Source organism: Papaver somniferum, chromosome 11 (genome assembly GCF_003573695.1).
Source record: "Papaver somniferum cultivar HN1 chromosome 11, ASM357369v1, whole genome shotgun sequence".
Classification (NCBI taxonomy): Eukaryota; Viridiplantae; Streptophyta; class Magnoliopsida; order Ranunculales; family Papaveraceae; genus Papaver; species Papaver somniferum.
Genome location: NC_039368.1, coordinates 106,549,889 through 106,571,005, shown reverse-complemented (window position 1 = coordinate 106,571,005; position 21,117 = coordinate 106,549,889). Strand labels below are relative to the sequence as shown.

At 35.8% G+C, this 21,117-nt stretch overlaps 1 protein-coding gene and 1 long non-coding RNA gene across 4 annotated transcripts; one reads left to right on the top strand and one right to left on the bottom strand.

Annotated features, from left to right (window-relative positions):
• Positions 1-6,264: 6,264 nt before the first annotated feature.
• Positions 6,265-8,050, bottom strand: LOC113320119. The gene is made up of 2 exons (XR_003345921.1): positions 7,901-8,050; positions 6,265-6,813 (listed from the first exon to the last, which is right to left on the bottom strand). It is a non-coding gene; the product is annotated as an uncharacterized LOC113320119 (long non-coding RNA).
• Positions 8,051-8,984: 934 nt separating this feature from the next.
• LOC113322280 (transcription initiation factor TFIID subunit 12b-like) lies at positions 8,985-13,850 on the top strand. Of its 3 annotated transcripts, none has more exons than XM_026570345.1 (8): positions 8,985-9,775; positions 9,881-10,087; positions 10,931-11,479; positions 11,921-11,995; positions 12,315-12,393; positions 12,944-13,008; positions 13,276-13,311; positions 13,411-13,850. In XM_026570345.1, exons 1-8 carry the CDS (start codon positions 9,119-9,121, stop codon positions 13,597-13,599), a joined length of 1,857 nt encoding a protein of 618 aa, XP_026426130.1. In that variant the 5' UTR covers positions 8,985-9,118; the 3' UTR covers positions 13,600-13,850. The 3 variants fall into 3 exon arrangements, with proteins under 3 accessions (XP_026426130.1, XP_026426129.1, XP_026426128.1); XM_026570344.1 differs by having other exon boundaries at positions 10,925-11,479; XM_026570343.1 differs by having other exon boundaries at positions 10,922-11,479.
• The last annotated feature ends 7,267 nt before the right edge of the window (positions 13,851-21,117 follow it).

The following is a 21,117-nucleotide window of genomic DNA, read 5'->3' as shown; positions in this document are numbered from 1 at the left end:
TTTGGTAACTACTCCAATAATCTTTTAGAAAAACATTCGTTGAGATTTGACAAAGGATATTTCGTTTAAACTAGTGAACTCCTTTGTCGGGTTTGAAAAAGCGGGGATTTAACAACCACAACCAATATTTCACTTAGCAATCTGTATGGACTAACTCCAATAAACTTTCAAGAGAATCAACTAGACAGTCAGATTCAATCTTAAGAAAATTATATCAAAGAGTTATATCTCAATTTCTTATTTCAATCTGCAATCAAACAAATAGGAATTTGCGAGCCCGATTGAATAAAAGGAATAACTTTGACGGTATCAAAAACCAATATCCAAGTGCCAATCAATTTAATCAACAACCAAAAGTTGGATTCACAATTGATTGAACTTAGACACAACCTGTGATATTTCAATTATATAAACAAATATAATGCGGAAAAGAAATAACACAGACACCAGAAGTTTTGTTAACGAGGAAACCGCAAATGCAGAAAAACCCCGGGACCTAGTCCAGATTTGAACACCACACTGTATTAAGCCTCTACAGACACTAGCCTACTCCAAGTTAACTTCGGATTGGAATATAGTTGAGCCCTAACCAATCTCACATTGATCAAGGTACAGTTGCGCTCCTTACGTCTCTGAATCCCAACATGACTCTACGCACTTGATTCCCTTAGCTGATCTCACCCACAACTAAGAGTTGCTACGACCCAAAGTCAAAGACTTGATAAACCAATCTGTCTCACACAAAAAAGTCTATTGAATAGATAAACTTGTCTCCCATAGATGTACCTATGAGTTTTCTTCCGTCTTTTGATAAATCAAGGTGAATAGGAACCTATTTATATACCAGACTCATATTCCCGAAGAAAAACCTAGAAATATCAATCATCTCACAATAATCTTAATCGTATGAAAATGAAACAAGATATTGTGGAATTTCAAACGATGAGACAAAGATGTTTGTGATTACTTTTTATCTTGCCTATCGGAGATTAAATCTCGAGCAAATCTTAGAGAAGATAGTACTCAATACGATAGAAACGGGCAAGATCAAAACACGCAACTATAGAGAAAATAGTTGGGTCTGGCTTTACAATCCCAATGAAGTCTTCAAGTCGTTAACCTACAAGGTTTTGGAAAAACCTAAGGTTAAAGGAGAATCGACTCTAGTCGCAACTAGTATCACACAAGATGAGTGGGGATTAGATTTCCTAATTGTTAGAGTTCTCCTTTATATAGTCTTCAAATTAGGGTTTGCAATCAATGTTACCTTGGTAACAAAGGATTCAATATTCACCATTAGATGAAAACCTGATTAGACTCAAGCTAATATCTTTCAACTATTAGATAGAACTTAGCTTGTTATACGCAGGTGAAAAGTGAATTCATTTAGATACGAGTAACCGTACCTAAATGTGTACACCTTTGTTGTCTCAACAATATTTAACCGAAGTTAGCCATATGAACACTTTCGTATCAACCTTATTCATCTTAAACATAACTAGTTCAAATGACTCAAATGAAACTAGTTCTAGAGTTCTTCAACTGTTTATATTCTCATAGAAGTATAAAAGACACAATTGAATCAAGTATGCAAACGGGTACGCATACCTTAGTGCCCGGACAAAGTTTGGATTCGCCAGTATGCGAAAGGGTACGCATACCACCAAACTCAGTAAAGTCCCGGAACTTGAACCTCACGCCAGTACGCGTACCGGTATGTGTACTTAGTTCTCGGACCTCTACTAAACCAATCAGTACGCGTACGGGTATGCATACCACGGCTCCCGGACTTGGATCACACATATGCAAGTACGCATACTATGCTTATATCCAATTGTTTTAAGCTCTCATTTCAACCATTGAAACATTCTTGGAAGATGACAATAGTTGTCTCACCAAACTATTAGCTTAAAAGCAATTTTCAAGTGATCGAATGATCAATACGAAACATTTCGAGCCTACATCAAATGATTGCATCACACAAATCATGTAAGATGTTACCAGGAAATTTTCACATGATCCTCTTTTAACTTTCTTCGAGAATATAAGATGAAATTGGTTAAATCTAAAGCTTACCAACACATAGTTCGAGATATATGTAAGCGAGTTAAACTCAGCTCGAAATATCAAATGTGCATAATTGAAGTCTATATAGCTATACGACTTTTGTCTCAAATTGGAGATAGAGTAGATATACTTTTGAGTGATAGATAAGTTCAAGTCTCCACATATCTTTTTTTGATGAAGTTCCATAAGCTCCCCTTAGTAGTTCTTCGTCTTCAATCTATGAACGCCGTGAAGTCTAATGCTCAACTACACTTTCTATCCTAAACCGAGATTTAGCTATAAGTAAACTAGAAATCAAGACTTATAGTTTTGACAACTAAACTTGACAAACAAGCTCGAGATAGCAACGCTTGCGAGTTTGACCGAGCAGTGCTCTAACAATCTCCCCCTTTGTCAATTTTAGTGACAAAACTATCAATACATATGGAATACAAAATAAACAAACTTTGTATCTCTCAATCCAAATGCCTGATTTCCTTAGTTATTCAGTATTACTCGAAATCTTCGTCACTTCCAAGTACTCTAGTGATTCTGAATGTGTTTAACTCAGCATCATAGTTGTTGAAGATCCGTAACTATAATAATGAGAAAACAATAGCTCTCGGTCATTGTTATACAGTGTCGTAGTATTATCAGACAACATAAAATTCCAATTGTATCACAACTTTGACAACAATACTATGGTGATATGTATCACTCCCCCTTAGTCAATACTTCACCTCACATGAAAACCACTCTCCCGTACATAGTGATCCGTAAACCATATGTATTTGTAGTGTGAACTACACATTAATTCTCCCCCTTTTTGTCAATATAAATTGGCAAAGGTACGAAAACTAGTGGGATCCTAATGAAATTTTCATAGAGATACTTCATGACCAAAAGAGAACATATCAACTTTGTTTCGATGATTTCACATAGCCGAAACTAGAGTTTATGAAGATACAAGAAAACTCCTACAATATTCTACATCCACACTCCTCACAAAGATTTGGCAATTAAGCACAAGTTCAATAAAGAACTTTCCCCCATAAAATGTTATTCCCCAAAGAACAACAAGAGCGACCTTACTTTCACAAGAAAAGAATGATTTATTTGGATATTAACAAATCACATGAAACATGAATTTGTATCCAAAATACTTAGTTAAATTAACCACAAGAGAACCCGTGATTAATTTAATCGGAAATGCTCAACATAAGAGAACTTATGGAGCCGCACAATACTTACACAAATATGTGGATCAGGGAAAGACCAGTACTGCAGAATATTCAAAGATTTATTATATTTTTCATTAATATTTTCATAGAGACATATAATAGGTTTAATCTTTTCAGACAAAAGTTCATCCTATCTTCCATCAATATTTGCATAATGACATAATAGGCTTAACTTTTGTTGTCAAAAGTTCATTATATCTTTTATCAATATTTTCGTAAAGACATATGATAGACTTAACTTTTGAGAAAATATGGGACAATCATAGTTCACGGACGCAAACACACATATCCCATAACAAGTTGCGATATATAAAACCATAAAGATCAGTACTGCAAAATCATCTTCCAAATAAACTTTAGAATTTAAATAAATAAATCTAAAAACACTACAAGATGAAAATCGTTGGAAATAGCTATGTGTACTCACAATAATTTCTATTCCAAACCCTTGTTATCCTTCTTAAAACACAAGAATAAATTCTCATAAGAAGTTTCCTAGTCGTAGAGCTTTCTCAAAGTACCTACCTAGAATTCCTTCTCATTATTGAAAAACCCATTGATTATAGGATCGTTCAATTCCTCCAGATCTTCAGAAATATTAGTTAACTCACTAAGTTCTCTTTTTAGTCCACACAAGGTATTCTTTGTTAGAGAAAAAATGTGTTCATAGTGAGCTATCTTTTCTAAAGATAAAATGATTTGAGATTTTAAATCATTTATTTTGTTGATGAAATCCTTCACCATACCTCTAAAGTTATATCAAAATGACAAACAGACAAGAGGCAGTTATAGGAAGAACCTTCTTCATCATTTGTGGATCTCTCCTTCTTCTTTCTAGAGGAAATGATTCCTTCACAAAGATACACATTAACTGCTTCAACTGCATCCCTTTTTATGGTACCTCTAGTCACAAGATCCATGAAACCGTATCTTTTCAAAGATAAGAAAAGTGAAGGGCATTTTGATCACAAATGAATACAAATAGACCTATGGACATCCAAACCCTAAAAGAACTTTTAACAAGTCTTTTAAGGTTCATGATCCATTATCTATTTTAAGAAGAAGATATTTTCTTAACATAAATAAAAAAAGAAATTAATAATAATACAAAACTTGAGCAACCTTGATGCGATCCTCATTTTCTCAAGATAAAGATGAGGATGCATACATCACTAGTATTAAATAGTGACGGAGTGAGCCGAATGCTGACATCTTTTATCACACAGTGACATATAAAGGTTCGTTGTATAAACAGACTTCTTACCTCATCTGAATTTGGTTCTTTTGGATTTTTTCTTGTCTTTAGGAGTACCATGTTGATTACCCATGACCAGATTCATTCTTTGCATGTCATTTTGAAGTTTAGCAATCCTTTTGTTATCCCTCTTGAATTTCCAACACTTATCTTGGACATGATTTGCATTTCCACAAAAAGAACAAATCAAGGAAGATTTATTGTCATGCTTATTTGCCTCCTGTTTATCACAACATTCATCATTAATTATTCCAAAGTCGGCTGGAACAAATGAGTTGTTTGTGCTCACAGTTTTGCTTTTGAACCCTAAACCATTTGTGTTTCCAGAAGACTTCTGACAGAATAACATTGCTGAGATTTGTCAGAACTTCCAGACAACCTTTGCAGGTCACACTTAACAGTATTAATCTCTTTTTCCTTCAGAGACATGGTTCTGGTGAATTCATCATTAATATCAGTCTATCTCAAGATATTTAACCTGAAGTGATGATTCAATTTTCTCCAACGAAGCCTTTAGTTGGAGATTTTCTTGGTGAAATTCTCCACACTTATCCAAGAATTCAAAAATCTTAGTGTCAGACTCAAACTCTGAATCAGAATTTGAGTAGGGAGAAGTTTTTGCTGCGAGAGCTGAAATTTCATTGCGCACATTGGAAGTATGCACGATTTTGACAACCTGGGATGATGTTTATTGTATTGAATTATCTGAAGCATTAACCAGAGAGAGACTTTTCTCACGTCTTTTGATTCTTCTTACAATATCCTTGATCTTTTGTGTAATCAATGATTTATCAAAATCAACATGATTGGAACAATATTCATCATCCCAAGACAAGTTAGAAGATTCACTTGTATTGGTCACAGCTTTGAACGCAGATGTTCTGACTGTGTTTTGATCAAGAATTTTTAACTTTCCAACAAGAGAATTTCTGGAAAGTGTATCAAGGTTATTTCCTTCAACGATGGCATGTTTCTTAGGATCGTATCTAGATGGTAATGATCTGAGAATTTTCATGACAATGTCCTTTTCAGGAATAGTCTTACCAGACGCAAAATATGCATTAACAATTTCAGACACTTTGTGATTAAACTCATCAAATGAATCTTCATCTCCCATACGAAGGTTTTCACAATCAGAATTTAGGTTTTGAAGCCTAGCTTCTTTTTCACATGTATTCCCTTCAAATACGGTTTCTAAGATATCCCAACACGTAATCACATGGTGCTGAACATCTGGGGTAATGGCATGGATGATTGCATTCAATCCGTCGGAATTTTTCTTTATAGCAAGAATCTCGACAACATCATAATCACCGATAACCTTTGGAACAGTTATATTGCCTATTGTAACAACCGGAGGAACATAGCCATTAACAATGTAAAACCCATGATTGAAAATCACTCGTTTGAAGCATAGCAATTTTCCACCACAAGTAATTCAAGCCATCGAAGACTGGCGGTACGTTTATAGAGATAACACTTTTATCCATAGAGTCAAATCGCTACAACCACAGACTTATAAGGTCTTAAACGTGTTTGTCTGCTCTGATACCAATTGAAAAAATGGGGGACTAACAACCACACCCAATATTTCACTTAGCAATCTGTATGAACTAAGTCCAATATACTTTCAAGAGAATCAACTAGACAGTCATACTCAATCTTAAGAAAAGTATATCAAAGAGTTATATCTCAATTTCTCAATTCAATTTGCAATCAAACAAATAGGAATTTGCAAGACCGATTGAATATAAGAAATAACTTAGACGGTATCAAAAACCAATATCCAAGTGTCAATCAATTTAATCAACAAACAAAAGTTGGATTCATAGTTGATTGAACTTGCGCACAACCTGTGATATTTCAATTATATAAACAAATATAATGCGGAAAAGAAATAACACAGACACCAGAAGTTTTGTTAACGAGGAAACCGCAAATGCAGAAAACTCCCGGGACCTAGTCCAGATTTGAACACCACACTGTATTAAGCCGCTACAGACACTAGCCTACTCCTCAAGTTAACTTAGGACTGGAATGTAGTTGAACCCTAACCAATCTCACACTGATCAAAGTACAGTTGCGCTCCTTACGTATGTGAATCCCAGCAGGACTCTACGCACTTGATTCCCTTAGTTGATCTCACCCACAACTAAAAATTGCTACGACCCAAAGTCGAAAACTTGATCTGAGACTCGAATACCGCCGTTGAAAATTTGGAAATTATGCTCTTGTGCCATGACCGATACTGCGAGTGTTTTAGTCATTCACCTGCAAAAGAGGTAAAATAGTGAGAAACTTAAATATGATCTGGTGATATAAACAGACTTGGTTAAAATAAATTTATGGGCGTTCGTGTTCACAAAGTATAATAATCATCAAAACCACACTTACAGACCACATTATATGCTATGCTCATGTCATGTTTGTAAGGCTATTCTAAATCCTGACTGCAAACTTTCTTATAACCAGGTGCAATTTTTAACATATCGTGTATGCGAAGCAGGGACATTAAGCCCCTTCTCCATCAGCAAGCAAGCCAATAACAGAGCTTAGAACTAGGGATTTGTTGAGTCTTACTGGTTGTTTTGGTAAAATTACTTTGACTAAGTGGTGTGTTTGAGCATCTCCGTGCATAGTTTTTCTTTGTAATCTAAAAGTTCATACAGACATACTCATTAACATGGATGATGGATGTATACAACTCATAAATTCAGACAATGGCTTCCCATCTAATCATCTAATCACAACCAGATACTAGGACTAGTACTTAAAATGTAACGCACAGAACAAGTAATTCCATCTCCAAAAGTAAGAAAACAAGCTAAGAAAAATCATAATCTAAGCAAAATAAGAAAACAAGTAGAGCATATGAATTTCCTGAATATTCCTAACCACCACAAACATCAAGTGAGAAATTTCTTCAAACAATATGCATGCATTCAAAACTCATTTGCAGTTGTACAGTACTTTCTAATAATTTAATCATAAAATTTCCAAGTGATGAATCGACTCAAAACAAGTAGATCAGATTCATATTTTTACAGTAAAACAAGATAAACATAGAATTGATCATGAAAATTTCTTCAGCCCTATATGTAAAAGGTACATGTAGATAATCTAATCCTAACATTTTGATCTAAAAACAGTAAATTAATCATGAAATTTCTTTACCCCTATATGTAGAAACCCAAAATGTACATATATATTTACTAATCCTAACTTTTTGGTTCAGAAAAAAATCTAGGGTTGGGGTAAATCCATCAAAAAAATACTAAAACCAACTTACAGCAGAAAGAAGAGCAGAAATATTTCACAATAGTTATGATGCAAACAAGGAATAGAGAGTGAGAGTTACCAGATAGATCTAAGCTCAAGAGAGTTTTCTCTCTACGGCGGAGTTTCCGGGGAGAGGAGAAGAAAGAGAAGAAAATGAAAAGGAAAGAGAAAAGGACGGATTTTTTATTTTTATATGAGTGAAAAATAATGGGCTGCGTTAAAACTCGCGGGGTATGGTATCGACTTCTTTTCTGTCAAACAAAGGAAAATAAATTCCTGGAAAAATGGAATCATCCCTAAAATAAATGTGCCAAACACCTAGAAATCCAACTACCTCCCCTAAGAGCGACTGCAGTGGTGTGAGTATAACTCAAGAACAAAGAGGGATAAAAAGACCAAATTTTGGGTTTAGTCTGGTGTGTGACGCTACGGTGGAAAGAATAAATTTGGTCAGACGTACATTATACGTTCGCCTGGTGTGGGGCGTGGACTATACCAACGCCTGGTGTGGGACGGGAATTATACGTTCGCTCGTGCAGAAAAATTCAAAAAAAATAAAAAAATAAAAAAAATAAAGAAAATGGGGCGGAGGTATTAAGCCTGCCCCATGCAATTGAAAGTTTTAAACAGTGGGGCGTTGGTATAAACCACGCCCCACACAAAAGAAAAGAAAAAAAAAATCAAGCGTGCACTATACGTTCGCCTGATATGGGGCGTGGACTATACGTCCGCCTGGTATGGGATGTGGACTATACGTCCGCCTGGTGGTGGGGCGTGGACTATACCAACGCTCGACTATATTTGGATTTAGTCTTGGTCCCAAACCAAATATACTCTGGGTTTTAGTCGTCGGGCAAAATTTGATCGATAGTACGTTCCACTACGTCTGTTCAAAAAACCAAATATTTGGGTTTAGTCGCCCACTGTGGACGCTCTAACTACCTCCCTCAACTGAACTCCTCCCAAAATTTCACGGTGCCAAACGCACTCTTAGAGATTGACTGAATACACTGCCTGCGAGTTGCATGTCTCCTGGATTCACTTCGACGTAGATTCGATTCTGATTCAAAACAGTCAACTCACAGTCTAGTCAAACAAAATAAAGAAGGTAACTGGAACGCGTCAATACATGATCAAAACCATTTGACAGGACCACCGTTTTCCTTCTGTAGTCCTCACTGCCATTGAAATCTCTCTCTTTCTCTCTCTATTCGCTCTCTGTTTCAATGTTGTTGAAATTTCATCATCTTCAATCACAAATTTAAATTAAAAAAACCTATAATTAATTTGATCAAAAATGGCGGAAAATCAAGTAACTTCGCCGAAATCAATTCTATCAACAAATTCAATTGATTCAATTCAACAGCAACAACAACAAAACCCCAGTCTTCTTTCTCCTCCTTGTTCGAATAACAATAATATGCTATCTCCGTCGTCTTCAATGGATCATCAGATCTCATCTCCTCAAATTTCTATAACTCAAACACCTTCGCTTTCAGCTAATTCATCTCAATCCTCTTTACTTCAACAACAACAACAGCAACAACAGCAAATTAACCCTAATGTTTTACAACAGCAACAACAGCTGAATCAACAACAACAATTGAATCAACAGCAACAGAATTTGATGTCGCAGAAGAATTTTGGTCAAATGCAGAGATCACCATCAATGTCAAGGATGAGTCAATTACAGCAGCAGCAGCAGCAAACGTATGGTATGGCGACTGGGACAATGTTACAACAAACGGGTGTATATGGGCAGATGAATTTTGGTGCTACATCGAATCTCCAACAACAGCAGCTGCAGCAACAGCAGCAGCAGCAAATGGTTAGTGGGGGTGGGGGTTTATCTAGGTCAGGTTTGATTGGACAAGTTAGTGGGCAACTGCCAATGTTGCCTGGCCAAGCAGCAGCTGCAGCTAATGCTCAATATAATATTCAATCTCAATTGATGGTACGTACTTCGCTTTCTTTTAGTATAGGGTTACTTTAGACTGAACTTACGTATTTCCTTTTTTTTATTGGAGTTATAATTGGTTAGTGTGGAATTTTTGTGCAGCCGAGGCAAAAGGCAAATTTGATCCAAGGATCCCAGTTTCTTGCGGGTAATAATCCTGCACAAACATTGCAAGGACTTCAGTCATTAGGAGTGATGGGGATGGGTCAGCTTGGACAGAATAGGTCACTTGCTTATGCACAGCAGTTAAAGCAAGTGCAAATGAGGCAACAACAGTTGCCCCAACAGACATCTCTTACTTCTCCTCAGGTGCTACATTTTAAACGTTTATTGAAATAACATCAATTCTAAAACTGATATTAAGAGTCTAAGACTCTTGTTTTTTGAAATTTTCAACTATGTAAAAGGCTAGTGATAAAAAACTGAAGCTCAACTGCACTTTCTTTATGAGCTTATACTGTGACAATAATGTATTAGTAAAACTCAAACCCCAAATTTAGAACCTTTTCTAGGAAGAGATGTATACTTCTCTCAAATTTACCTATCTGAGGATATGGATTCCATCCTCACCGTTGACACATATATTTAGCTTTTTCGAGTCTGAATTTTCTCCCATCATCTAGGTCTGCTAGCCTGTAGAAATTTCTTACAGTTGTGTCTTGGTGTCGGGCATTGGTCTTTCTTAGGTTACATGGCAATCTAATTGCAGGATGTTTTTGCTGAAATGTGCCGTAGAAGTCAAATTCGATAACTAAAAAGCATGGGTGATCATTTTGTGCCCATCTGTTCTTTTGCTAGTCTGTTTGGTATAAAAATTAGTGGTAAAGTTTGATATCATAAGGAGATAATTTCAAATTCCCTAGGGTTACTCTGTCCAGATATGCGGACAGCGGATTAGTTGGTTGGTGGCATATTATGAATAGATGTACTTGTAGTTGTTCTTCAGTCCAATGGTTCGCAGTGCAGGCTTTGAGTTGGCTAAGGAACATCCTTTTAAAATGAAGGAACTTAGTTAAATTTAGGGATGTCGGACCTTGAGTCAGTTGGCGCCTTCCTTCAGTCCATGGTTTTCTTTATAGAAATCAATTAAAAAAATTGGATGATGAATTTTAATTCTTCCTTTTAACACCACTGTATCTTTAGAAGCTACAGGGTCTACAAAGGGCATCATCAATGGCTGCTTTGAATCCCCAATTAGCAGGGTTGACTCAGAATGGGCAACCAACTATGTTGACACAGCAGCAATGGTTCAAGCAAATACAGCAACCAATATCTTCTGCAGGTTCTCCCTCTTTCCAGCTGCAACAACAGCAGAGGCAACAACAGCAGACATACTTGCCTCAGCAGCTAGCATCATCTCCCCAATTGCACACAAAATCCATGACCATGAACCAGCAGCAACTATCCCAGCTAGTAAATCAGCAACCACAGCTGGTGAATCAGCAGTCGCAATTGCATCAGCAGCAGCAACAGCAACAGCAGCAGCAACAACTACAACAACAGCAACAGCAACAGCAGCAACAACAACAACAGTCTCCAAGGATGCCTGGTTCAACTGTTCAAAAATCATTTAGCTTGACCGGATCACAACCAGATACTCCTGCATCTGGCACCACCACACCTGGGGGTAGTTCAAGCCATGGAACAGAGGCAAACAATCAACTTCTTGGAAAAAGAAAGATACAAGATTTGGTCTCTCAGGTCATTTTTACTACCTTTGACCTGGACAGTTGATGATCCAATATTCATTATCTTCATAATCGTAACTTTTTTAATTTCAAGCACGAAATGATGATGACGTTCTCTCTATTTTCTGTTGAAGTTGTGGAAATCCGGGTTTTGTGTTCCATTATCTACCCTCCCTTGAGATGTTAAAAATCTGGGAGTGGCTTGTAATTTGGGCATTGGGCTCTATGAAGAGCTTAATTTTTTGACCTGGTATCAATGACTGGTCTTTTTGTTAGATGAACCACAAATAATCGTGTCTGAGAAGACATATGAAGGGCTTTAGATATAGATGTGGGTCCGGGTTTTCTTTGTTCATTTTCATTAAATTGATGGATAGTTTGCACAATCTTGTCATTAAAATCTTCCTGTTAAAGTTTCTTAAGCTGAGTATCTCCATTCCTTTTTTTTTTCCAGGTGGATTCACAAGGAAAGCTGGATTCTGAAGTTGAAGATCTCCTATTGGAGATAGCTGATGACTTCATTGATTCGGTAATCCTTTATATGATATTCCCTTGTAAGGCAGGATAACACTTTGTACCTCGTGGTTTAGACGATTTACTTATCTCCAAGAAGTACTTCGTTCCTTTTCTTTTTTCTGCAGCAGTAACTTTCTAATTGTTTTACGTCCACGGGACCAATTCACTTCTATTAGGTTGTTAATCATTGTTTCCCGGGAAAATATAGAAATGATACTTCACATTTGGCATTTGAGCATCCTGCACTTTACATATATATGATGCATGCTTGAGTAGGTTTTTCTGATACAACATTTTACAGACATGGTTTTACCCAAGAATTCGTCTTGCAGGTCACCACATTTGCTTGCAGTTTAGCTAAGCATCGGAAATCTGCAACGTTGGAATCCAAGGATTTGTTGCTACACCTTGGTAGGTTTTCATTTACAAAAAGATCTCTCATCTTATATTTCTGTAAGTTCTTTTATTATTTATTGTTTTTTTCCTGTAATAGTTTGTTGTTGTTAGGAACTGTACCATATGGAAGTGTATATGAGGTCCAGTTTATAATTAGGAAGTTTGTATTGCACCATCGTTCCATGAGGAAAAATTTGTCCGTGGAAATGTAAGGGGGATTTTTCAAAATTAATTGTTGGAAGGAAATGAGAAGGCATCCGTGCATGTGTTGTGTTCCTGTTGTGGAATGTAAGACCCTTCTTTGTTATTGTGGGGTATATATGATGAAGTGCACTATGCCATTTGTCCCACGGAAAGCAATAGTTGCAAGGCAGTCTCATGGACGAGATTCGATGCACGCGAGAGAGTGAGGCCAATGGACTCCACACTCTATCTGGCAATCAATCTGGGCATGCTTTCTTGTGGACCAAACATCATTTTCCAATGAAATTTTTTGCTTATCCTAATATAAATTGAACTGTGAGCTTTCAAATTGAGGAATCTGAACAAAGGAAATAATTTGCAGAGAAGAATTGGCATTTAACAATCCCAGGATTTACAGGCGAGGAGCAGAGATACTCAAAAAGACCGGTAACAATCTCATATCGAGTCTGTGCTGAACTTTTTTTTTTTGTGACTATGCCGCATTGTTTCGTAGAGTTCCTATTCAAATGAGAGTCCATCAAAGAGGTAATATGAAAAATTTCAATTCAGACTGCCGAGTTTCTGCTGATTAGTAGATGGTTTAAATTCCCTTGGCTACTTTGGTGATATGTTACATTTGTTAAATTTAATGTTTTGTGAAAGAAATGGAAACCTGTGTTTAATTATTTTCTTTTATGAAAAATGTGAATGCAGTTATCCGGTGATCTTCACAAGAAGCGTCTCGAGATGGTAAGACTGGAACCTGACTTTTGAAATCAAATTCTGACTCTAGGTTTTATATCCTCAAGTCATACATAAATAATTGACATACATAAATCATTGGATCAGATACGAGCACTTATGGAATCCTCGCAACAGCCGGAGAATACGAAAATGATCAATCCTAAAGATACCATGAAACAGGGATTTATGCATCCAGTTGGAGTTAACCATCAACTTAGAACACCCACAAATTCGGAGCAATTGGTTTCTTCGTTAGCTGGATCTTCAATGTTGCAGCAACTTCCCAGGTTTTAATGGAAGATATATAATTCATGCCTAACTGCTGGGGGCTCAACATAACTCGGTGTCTAGGATATAATTGTACATAGTCATCATCATGTGTGGGGTGTTTTAGGTCTTTTTACAGTTGTACATTATGTGTTACTTTTGTCTCTCATTTTTTGATCGAATGCGAAACATGTTCGGTTGTTCTTCTTCGTTTACTCATAAACACACATTATTATGTCGCTCGAAAGGTATCTATCAGTAATTCTAGATTGACGCAAGGAAATTTAGCAGTAACTTGGGTAATGCCAATCAAGCAGCTGACAGGTTACCCAATATGTAACAGACGACACAAAGGAACCTTCTCAATTACAACATGGGATCATATAGTTCCTAATTTCTTAACCCGAATTGTATTGTTTGACTCCAGGGATAACTTAATCTCGTGTAATCCTAATTTAGTTTACATATTCCTCCTTACACTATTTTTCATTTTTATATATTGTTGTCTCTTTCAATATTTGTTCATCCATGACGCATGTGATTTTTTTAATATAATCATTTGAATGGTACCGATAATAGTTGGTTGTTTTCCGGCCACCACATAGCTAACCTTATTTAATCATTAATTAATCACAATTAGGATTCGATCGTTTTCGCGTTTAGACATCCAGCTTATTAAGTTTTAACAAGTGGTTGATTGGGGAACCATAATGTTGTTACATGTTTTGTAAATCATTGACTTGTTTTTGTGGGGTTTTTCATCTACAACATCATAGAACTTGCATATCAACTTCAAACATCGTAGCACCAATCTTTAATTATGAGTCCAAAACTCAAATATATTTCTACTTAAAATAGGCCTTGCGTGCGTCATTCCTAAGGGAGGTGTGTTTACTTCAGTCTGTTGCTTCATTGACGGGCTTTATTTTCAATTTGATCCTTCACAGTTAAGAACGGTTTCTTCTATATTGGAATTCATTTGTTTATTTTTGATGCAAAATTAGAAGTACAGTGGGAGGCAGTATTCCTGCCGAGAACAAAGATCAAAAATGAATTAAGTGGTTGCTGGAATTCTAGTATGTGTCCTAAGTTTATATATAATCTATTAGGGAAGACATTATAGGACTGTGAGAGGTGCATTGTATGATCCATATAATCTTGTAAAATGAGTAGTCTATTGTCTTGACTATACAAACAAAATATATTGTCTATGCTATTTTGACTTTATGCCATTTTCTTTCTTCTTTGCATCTGTCATTCAGCTAATCTGTCACGGAACTGGAAACTAAAAAGAAAAGAAATCATATTTTAGTTATTGGGGAGGGTAAAGATCAAAGACAATTAGAGTCGCTCATGAAGCCTTAATTTTGCTTTATTAAGGTTTAGATTGCACGAGAGGTTAATATGCCCTTCCAGATTATTAACCATCAAATATCTTTTTTTCCCCCTTTTTCGATCTTGACAGAAAAAGAGAACAACTAGAGCTTAATAATTCTAGGTTAACCAACAATCCGGTGGTGGAGTGTTGTTCGAGATGTCAACTAAGACTATTAAAAGCAATCTTGGTAAGATATCAGCCATACTATTAGCTTCCCCGTATTATTGAGTAAAATCACTCACTTTTCATCTCTTATGTCATCACTTTTAGAGGTGTAAAATATGCCGGACCTCCACAACCTAGTCCATGAAGTTACGTGCTACGTGCTGTGTGGATTGTGCCGGAGATTTAGTCATGTTGTGTTGTGCCATGCTAAATGGCGTGCGATGCTAGCTCACTTATTTTATGTTTTTCAAAGTAAATATTTTTCAGATATTTTGGTTAGCATATGTATTATTATGGAAATTAATCTGCATAACGAAAATAATATGTCGAAAATTGGCTAAAATAAAGATTTTTTTGTGAAATATACATGAAATGTGATGTATTGCATAGTATTTTATGCATGATTTGATGTGCTTTCTTCGCGTGTCGTGTTGTGCTGTGCCGCGTACTTACACGTGTCACGTGATGTGCCGTGCTGATGTGCTTATTTGTCTGTCGCAGCACAACACACTAAGCTAACGTGATGTGCCCGTGCTGTACCGGGTCACGTGTTGTGCTCGAATTTTAACGTGATGTGTTGTGCCATAAACGTGCTGGCCCGGGCCAATTTACACCTCTAATGTCACTCATAATAGCTTTTAGATATCATGCAAGAAAAACCAAACTCGTTGTAGAGATTGATTGCATATATCAAATCGCTTTCCGCCTCAATCTTAGAGGTATCTCTAGCCAAAGCCAACCTATCTCGAATACCCACCAGTTCAGCGACAAAGATTCCGTTGTTGTAAAGATAAGTTGCAAAGTATGCAGTAAATCCTCCCGCTTCATCTCACAACATGCCACCAACACATCATTATTTAACCCGTTATAGGCACCATCAATATTAAGTTTAACGAAACCAATTCTAGATGGACACGACTGCACATTTATCTCCATTGTCTTGGAAGGAAGAATCACACTTTTTATGTCAGCGAGTATCCTTTATAGCTTCGGAAATGATAAACATGCAATCAACTTCTTTGTGATTAAAGTAAAAAGCATTCCTAGCCAGCCACATGTTCCACAATATATGAGGCAAGAAGGAATCCCAATGTACCTCACAATCCAAATCCCAAGTTTCAACAACTTCATAAACCAGGTGAGATTGAAAGGTTTCAGCTAGATTCTAACACCTTATTTTGAAAGAATAAAACCCCAACAGGGTTAAACTTGACACGTTTAAAAACAAATGAAAGGAATATCCAAAATCACACTTGCATAAATTACGATTTGGGTTATTTTACCAAATTACTCCTATGAAACCTCTCTTCACTTTTAATAATAAAATCCACACAAAGTTTCTCACCTTTTCAGGAGATCTAAGCTTCCAAATCTTCTTTCAATCATTATTAAGAGTCAAGTTAGAATCATAGCAAACCTGAATATTATAGCTTTTTAACAGTGACTTGTCCATAAGAGGTGTGAGGCCAAATACGCTTGTCAGCAACAGAATCTGATAAAGGTGTCAGAATAGACTGGATGTTGTGAATGATATCTTGAGGGATTACATTTTCGATGGCAGCAAGGTCTCACTTCTTGAATGATATCATGTCATAAATTAATCGAATTACCTATACCTGAATACCATTCTGCATTATCTCTAATAAAATATCTTCCTTGAATAATGTTTCTCCAACTGTAAGAGCTCCTCGCTTTCAGCTCACATTACCGTAAATTACTATCTTTAAAATATTAGCTTTTAGCAATTGAGAAAAAACATCATTTGAATTCTCAATAATACTCAAAGCCATATTGCCTAAGAGAGCCAAGTTATTTTTAGAAAGATCTCTAGTACCTAAACCGCCATACACAATATGTGTACAAACATTATCTCATGCACCCTATCTTTGCCTTTGGCATCCTTCCATAAAAATTGCCTTATAAATTTGTGAATTCTTTTAATATTTATAACACGCGCACTTTTATGATATTTATAACATGCGCTGAAGTATGGTCAATTGCATATTTTACGAGAGCAGACCTCCTCATCCCAACAAAGTTGAAAGTATTATGTCCCCAGCTTTGCATTCTATTGGATACTCTTTATACAATACATACTCCCTCTGTTTCAGGAAAAGTATTACTTTTCCTTTTGAATTTTGTATCTACAAAAGAGATATTTTCATTTATAATAGGTTGAACATCCAAAACTATCATTCATCATACTAATAATAATAATGGCAATTGTGGTAATTAAATGGTTTTTTGAGGGTTTTTGTTGACGGTGGTTTTGGAAATAAATTTAAAAGTTACTCTCTCACATACTTGCCTTAAAAATTGTGCAAATTGGAAAAATAACTCTTTTCCTGAAACGGAGGGAGTAAATACTTATTAATACCTAAATACGAGCTATTCATGGATGAATTTGACACCTGTCGATTGAGCCAAGTCTCTTACCTCTCTTTTCTTAATATTAGTAGAAATAATAAGAGAAGACTTAAAGAAGATTACATTCCTGACCAAACCAGTCAAAAAATTTATCCAAAATTTGAATATCATTTGAATGAGAAGTATTAAGAAACATATACTATCATCAGCATAAAAACGATGAGATACCTTAGGAGCTCCACTAGTAACACAATAAGCATTAAGTTTTTGTTTTCGTTTTAACGTTGTGATCTATGAGTCTGAAAAACACTTCAAGACACGATTAAAATAGATAAAGGGATAACAGATCCCCTTGCCTCAACCCCTAGAGGGACAAGAGGACTTAGTAGGAGATCCGTTAATCAAAACCTGAAGAGAGACAATAAAGTGACAATAAAAAAACATTCATACATCATTTTTATCCGGTGGTTATGGAATCCAAAGCATTGTTATCCAAGGTCTTTTTTTTCGTTCTTTATTTGAAATGTTAGATTTGCTTGATAAAATATATTTTTTCACTATTTCTTGGGTGGTACTACTTTAAATTACATGTATTTACAAACAATCTCTCTAAGCAAAACAATGCAGTGTTTTTTCGTGGATATCTTTGGAATGAGGCAAGTATGATAAAGATATTTTGATAGATAAAATGCGATATATATTCGATTTCTCATGGCTATTTTGTGTACGTGATTTGAACGTAGTCTACCAAACCAACTTGATTGGCAGTATGAAATTTTTCCAACGACGTTTACCAATTTAGCATGGACATCATGTCCTAGATCATAAGAAAATTATTTGGAATGAGTGTTTGCATTTCTAATATAGTTTGCTTAAACAATATATTTTGTATGTTATATTTTTTTTATTTTTGAATGAGCTGTTAGGCTAAGTAAATTGGTAATATTAATGGGCAGCCAAGCCAGATAGTATTAATGGTCTAATATGCCATATATTGGGTTTAGGAAAATATGATGACCATACCCACCATCTTATTTAAATGGGCTAGGTCAGGTCATGACGGATAGGTTTCCTTGTGCAAGGACGGTCCTCCCTGAGCCTTGGGCCACCAGGTAAAATTTACACCCCTAAGTTAGTAAATTTATAAGGGCAATTCCCATGGGATGTGAAAATCTCTTTTGATATCTTTATGTACTCAACAAGAGGGAAAAATGGATGGGAAAATGGAAAAAATTTAATGGTTTGCCCACCTTGATCCTTGATCAGCCATGCATTTCTTTTCAAGCCGCTTGGTTCATTTTCAGCCGCAAGTGGATTATCGTCGTATGTGCGGTCCCATTAAATCAGCTGGCGATTCAAGGTAACCCGCATGGCCCTCCTCTAATCGCCAACATATTAATCTGAAATACTACAAATTCAATCATCCAACGGTTCTCTTTGAATTCACACCTCAACCTTTAGATCTTGCTCAAAAATCATCTAAAAATGCCTCACAGTGTGTCTCCCAGAGTTCGTGGTCCAAAATAAACTATAGAGGAGGGTTTAGCTATTTGTAGAGCCTATGTTTTTTTAACAAACAATAATATCAACGATAATGAAGCCTCGTCGATCCATACATTTTGGGAGAAATTTTCAGAATGTTTGTCGCAAAAATAGGGAACCACTTTCATTGTGAGGATGATGAATTGTCGCATCATCTTAGTTTAATTAGGCAGAAAGTATCACAGTTCCTGGGTATACTAGTACATAATCACCGTAATAAATTGAAATGTAAAGCTGAAAATGAAGTGGAACCAAGAACACTAACGATGTGGGAACATCTCAAGGAAGACCTTTCTCCTTCCAAGCTTGTTTCACATTTATAGAGAGCTCAACATGTCCAACCCCTTCAGTGTCCTAGATGCTCCACTAACCGACAATTGAATGAGGACGTTAATTGACATCTATGTAGTAGTTGATTTAATCTAATGTATTTTCTCTAATCTAATATAGTTTCTTTAATGCAATGTAATATATTTTTATTATAAGAAATACTGATAGTGCAAATGCACAAAATAAACATAACACCAAACTGAAACGTAATACCAAAATGAAATATAAAAAGATAGTGCCTTAATTAGTTTTTTTACTTTAATCAGTCCACTTCACCAACAAAACACCTAGGACATTTATAAAAGTGTTTTCTCTGTGTGTCTTCTTCTGTAGAAGTTTAGAAAATTCATAAAAGTCATCTAATCGGGCTTTAAGCATCCGCTAATATTCACTATGGACAGTTTATGATCTCTATCTCCACAATGATCACAGTGTAACTTATTATTAGATTTGGTTATAAGTTTGAATTGCAAACTTTTATTTTTCTTCTTTAACCTTCGTAGCATTATCTAGCATATATGGACAATGCTTGAATTCGTGATTTCCATTTCCACGGTGCTCGCAGTGTAATAACTTCTTCTTCTTCAATTTGGCTTTAAATTTGAAGTTTCTGCACAGTGTTGCAAACTTTTCTTCTTCCTCTTTAACCCTAATAATATCATCTAGCATATGTGGTTCCTCTGGACAGTTGGGATCTTGCCGTTTCAAATACCTGAGCTTTTTCGGTTGTAATTCAATGACCATTCTGATGCATGAAGAACCTTCCTATTGACACTTTGAATACATCCAAGGGAATTGCATCAGACTTTGATGATCCATGAAACATGATGGACAAACCTCTTTTGCCTCCACATATAATATTTGCTTTTTGACAACATGGTGGACGGTGTTGGATGAGAATGATTTATGTTGGTTGGGTTGAAAATGCAAATCAGTGTGGTATTTATAAGAAAAAATAGAGCCGTTATTTCTTGGTTGTTGGTAATTCATGTGGGGCGGTCTAGGTGAAGCCGCGTGGGGTAATTTTGACCGCCAACGGATACATATGCGGTGACTCTAATTTCTTATCTTATAAGTTCAACTTTTACCAACTCCAAGTTCACACCTTCTACACCACTTTATGATTTCATTTGAATCTTAATCTTTCATTCTAAAACTCTCTTTCTCTCAGTCTGTAAAAAAATGTCTGTCAAAGTTCGTGGTCCTAAATATACTCAAGAAGATGATTTAGCTATTTGTATATCTTATGTTTTTCATATTCAAGAAATTTTATTACTGATCAAGTCATGTCGCACACGTCTGTTTGGGAAAATATTTTCACAGCGTTCATTTCAGAAATGGGAAACCCCGGAAACTGAGATGTTCATGGACTGTTTGCTCATTTTCGAGAAATTAAACATGCATTCACACCATTTCTTGCTAAGGTAACATAATTTGGTTTAGAAAAATTTAACGGTGTAACTAAACTGAAGTGATCGAAATAGCTCTTGATGATTGGTTGGAAACTCATGTCAAACCTTTTCTTTACGAAGGTTGTTTCAACATCCTTAAAGATGGATAAATTTCAGTTTGCTGAAGAAAACATAAAAGAGTTTAAGCATTTTGATCATTATGAACTCTATAAGCTTTATGTGCCTGGATTTGATGTTGTTTGATGTTATTGTTTTCGTTACGAAATCAAATTACTTTATATGGAAAGCTAATGTAATAAGTATCGCTTAATATAAAATGAAAGTCCGATTTAAGGTCTAAATACTTTCATT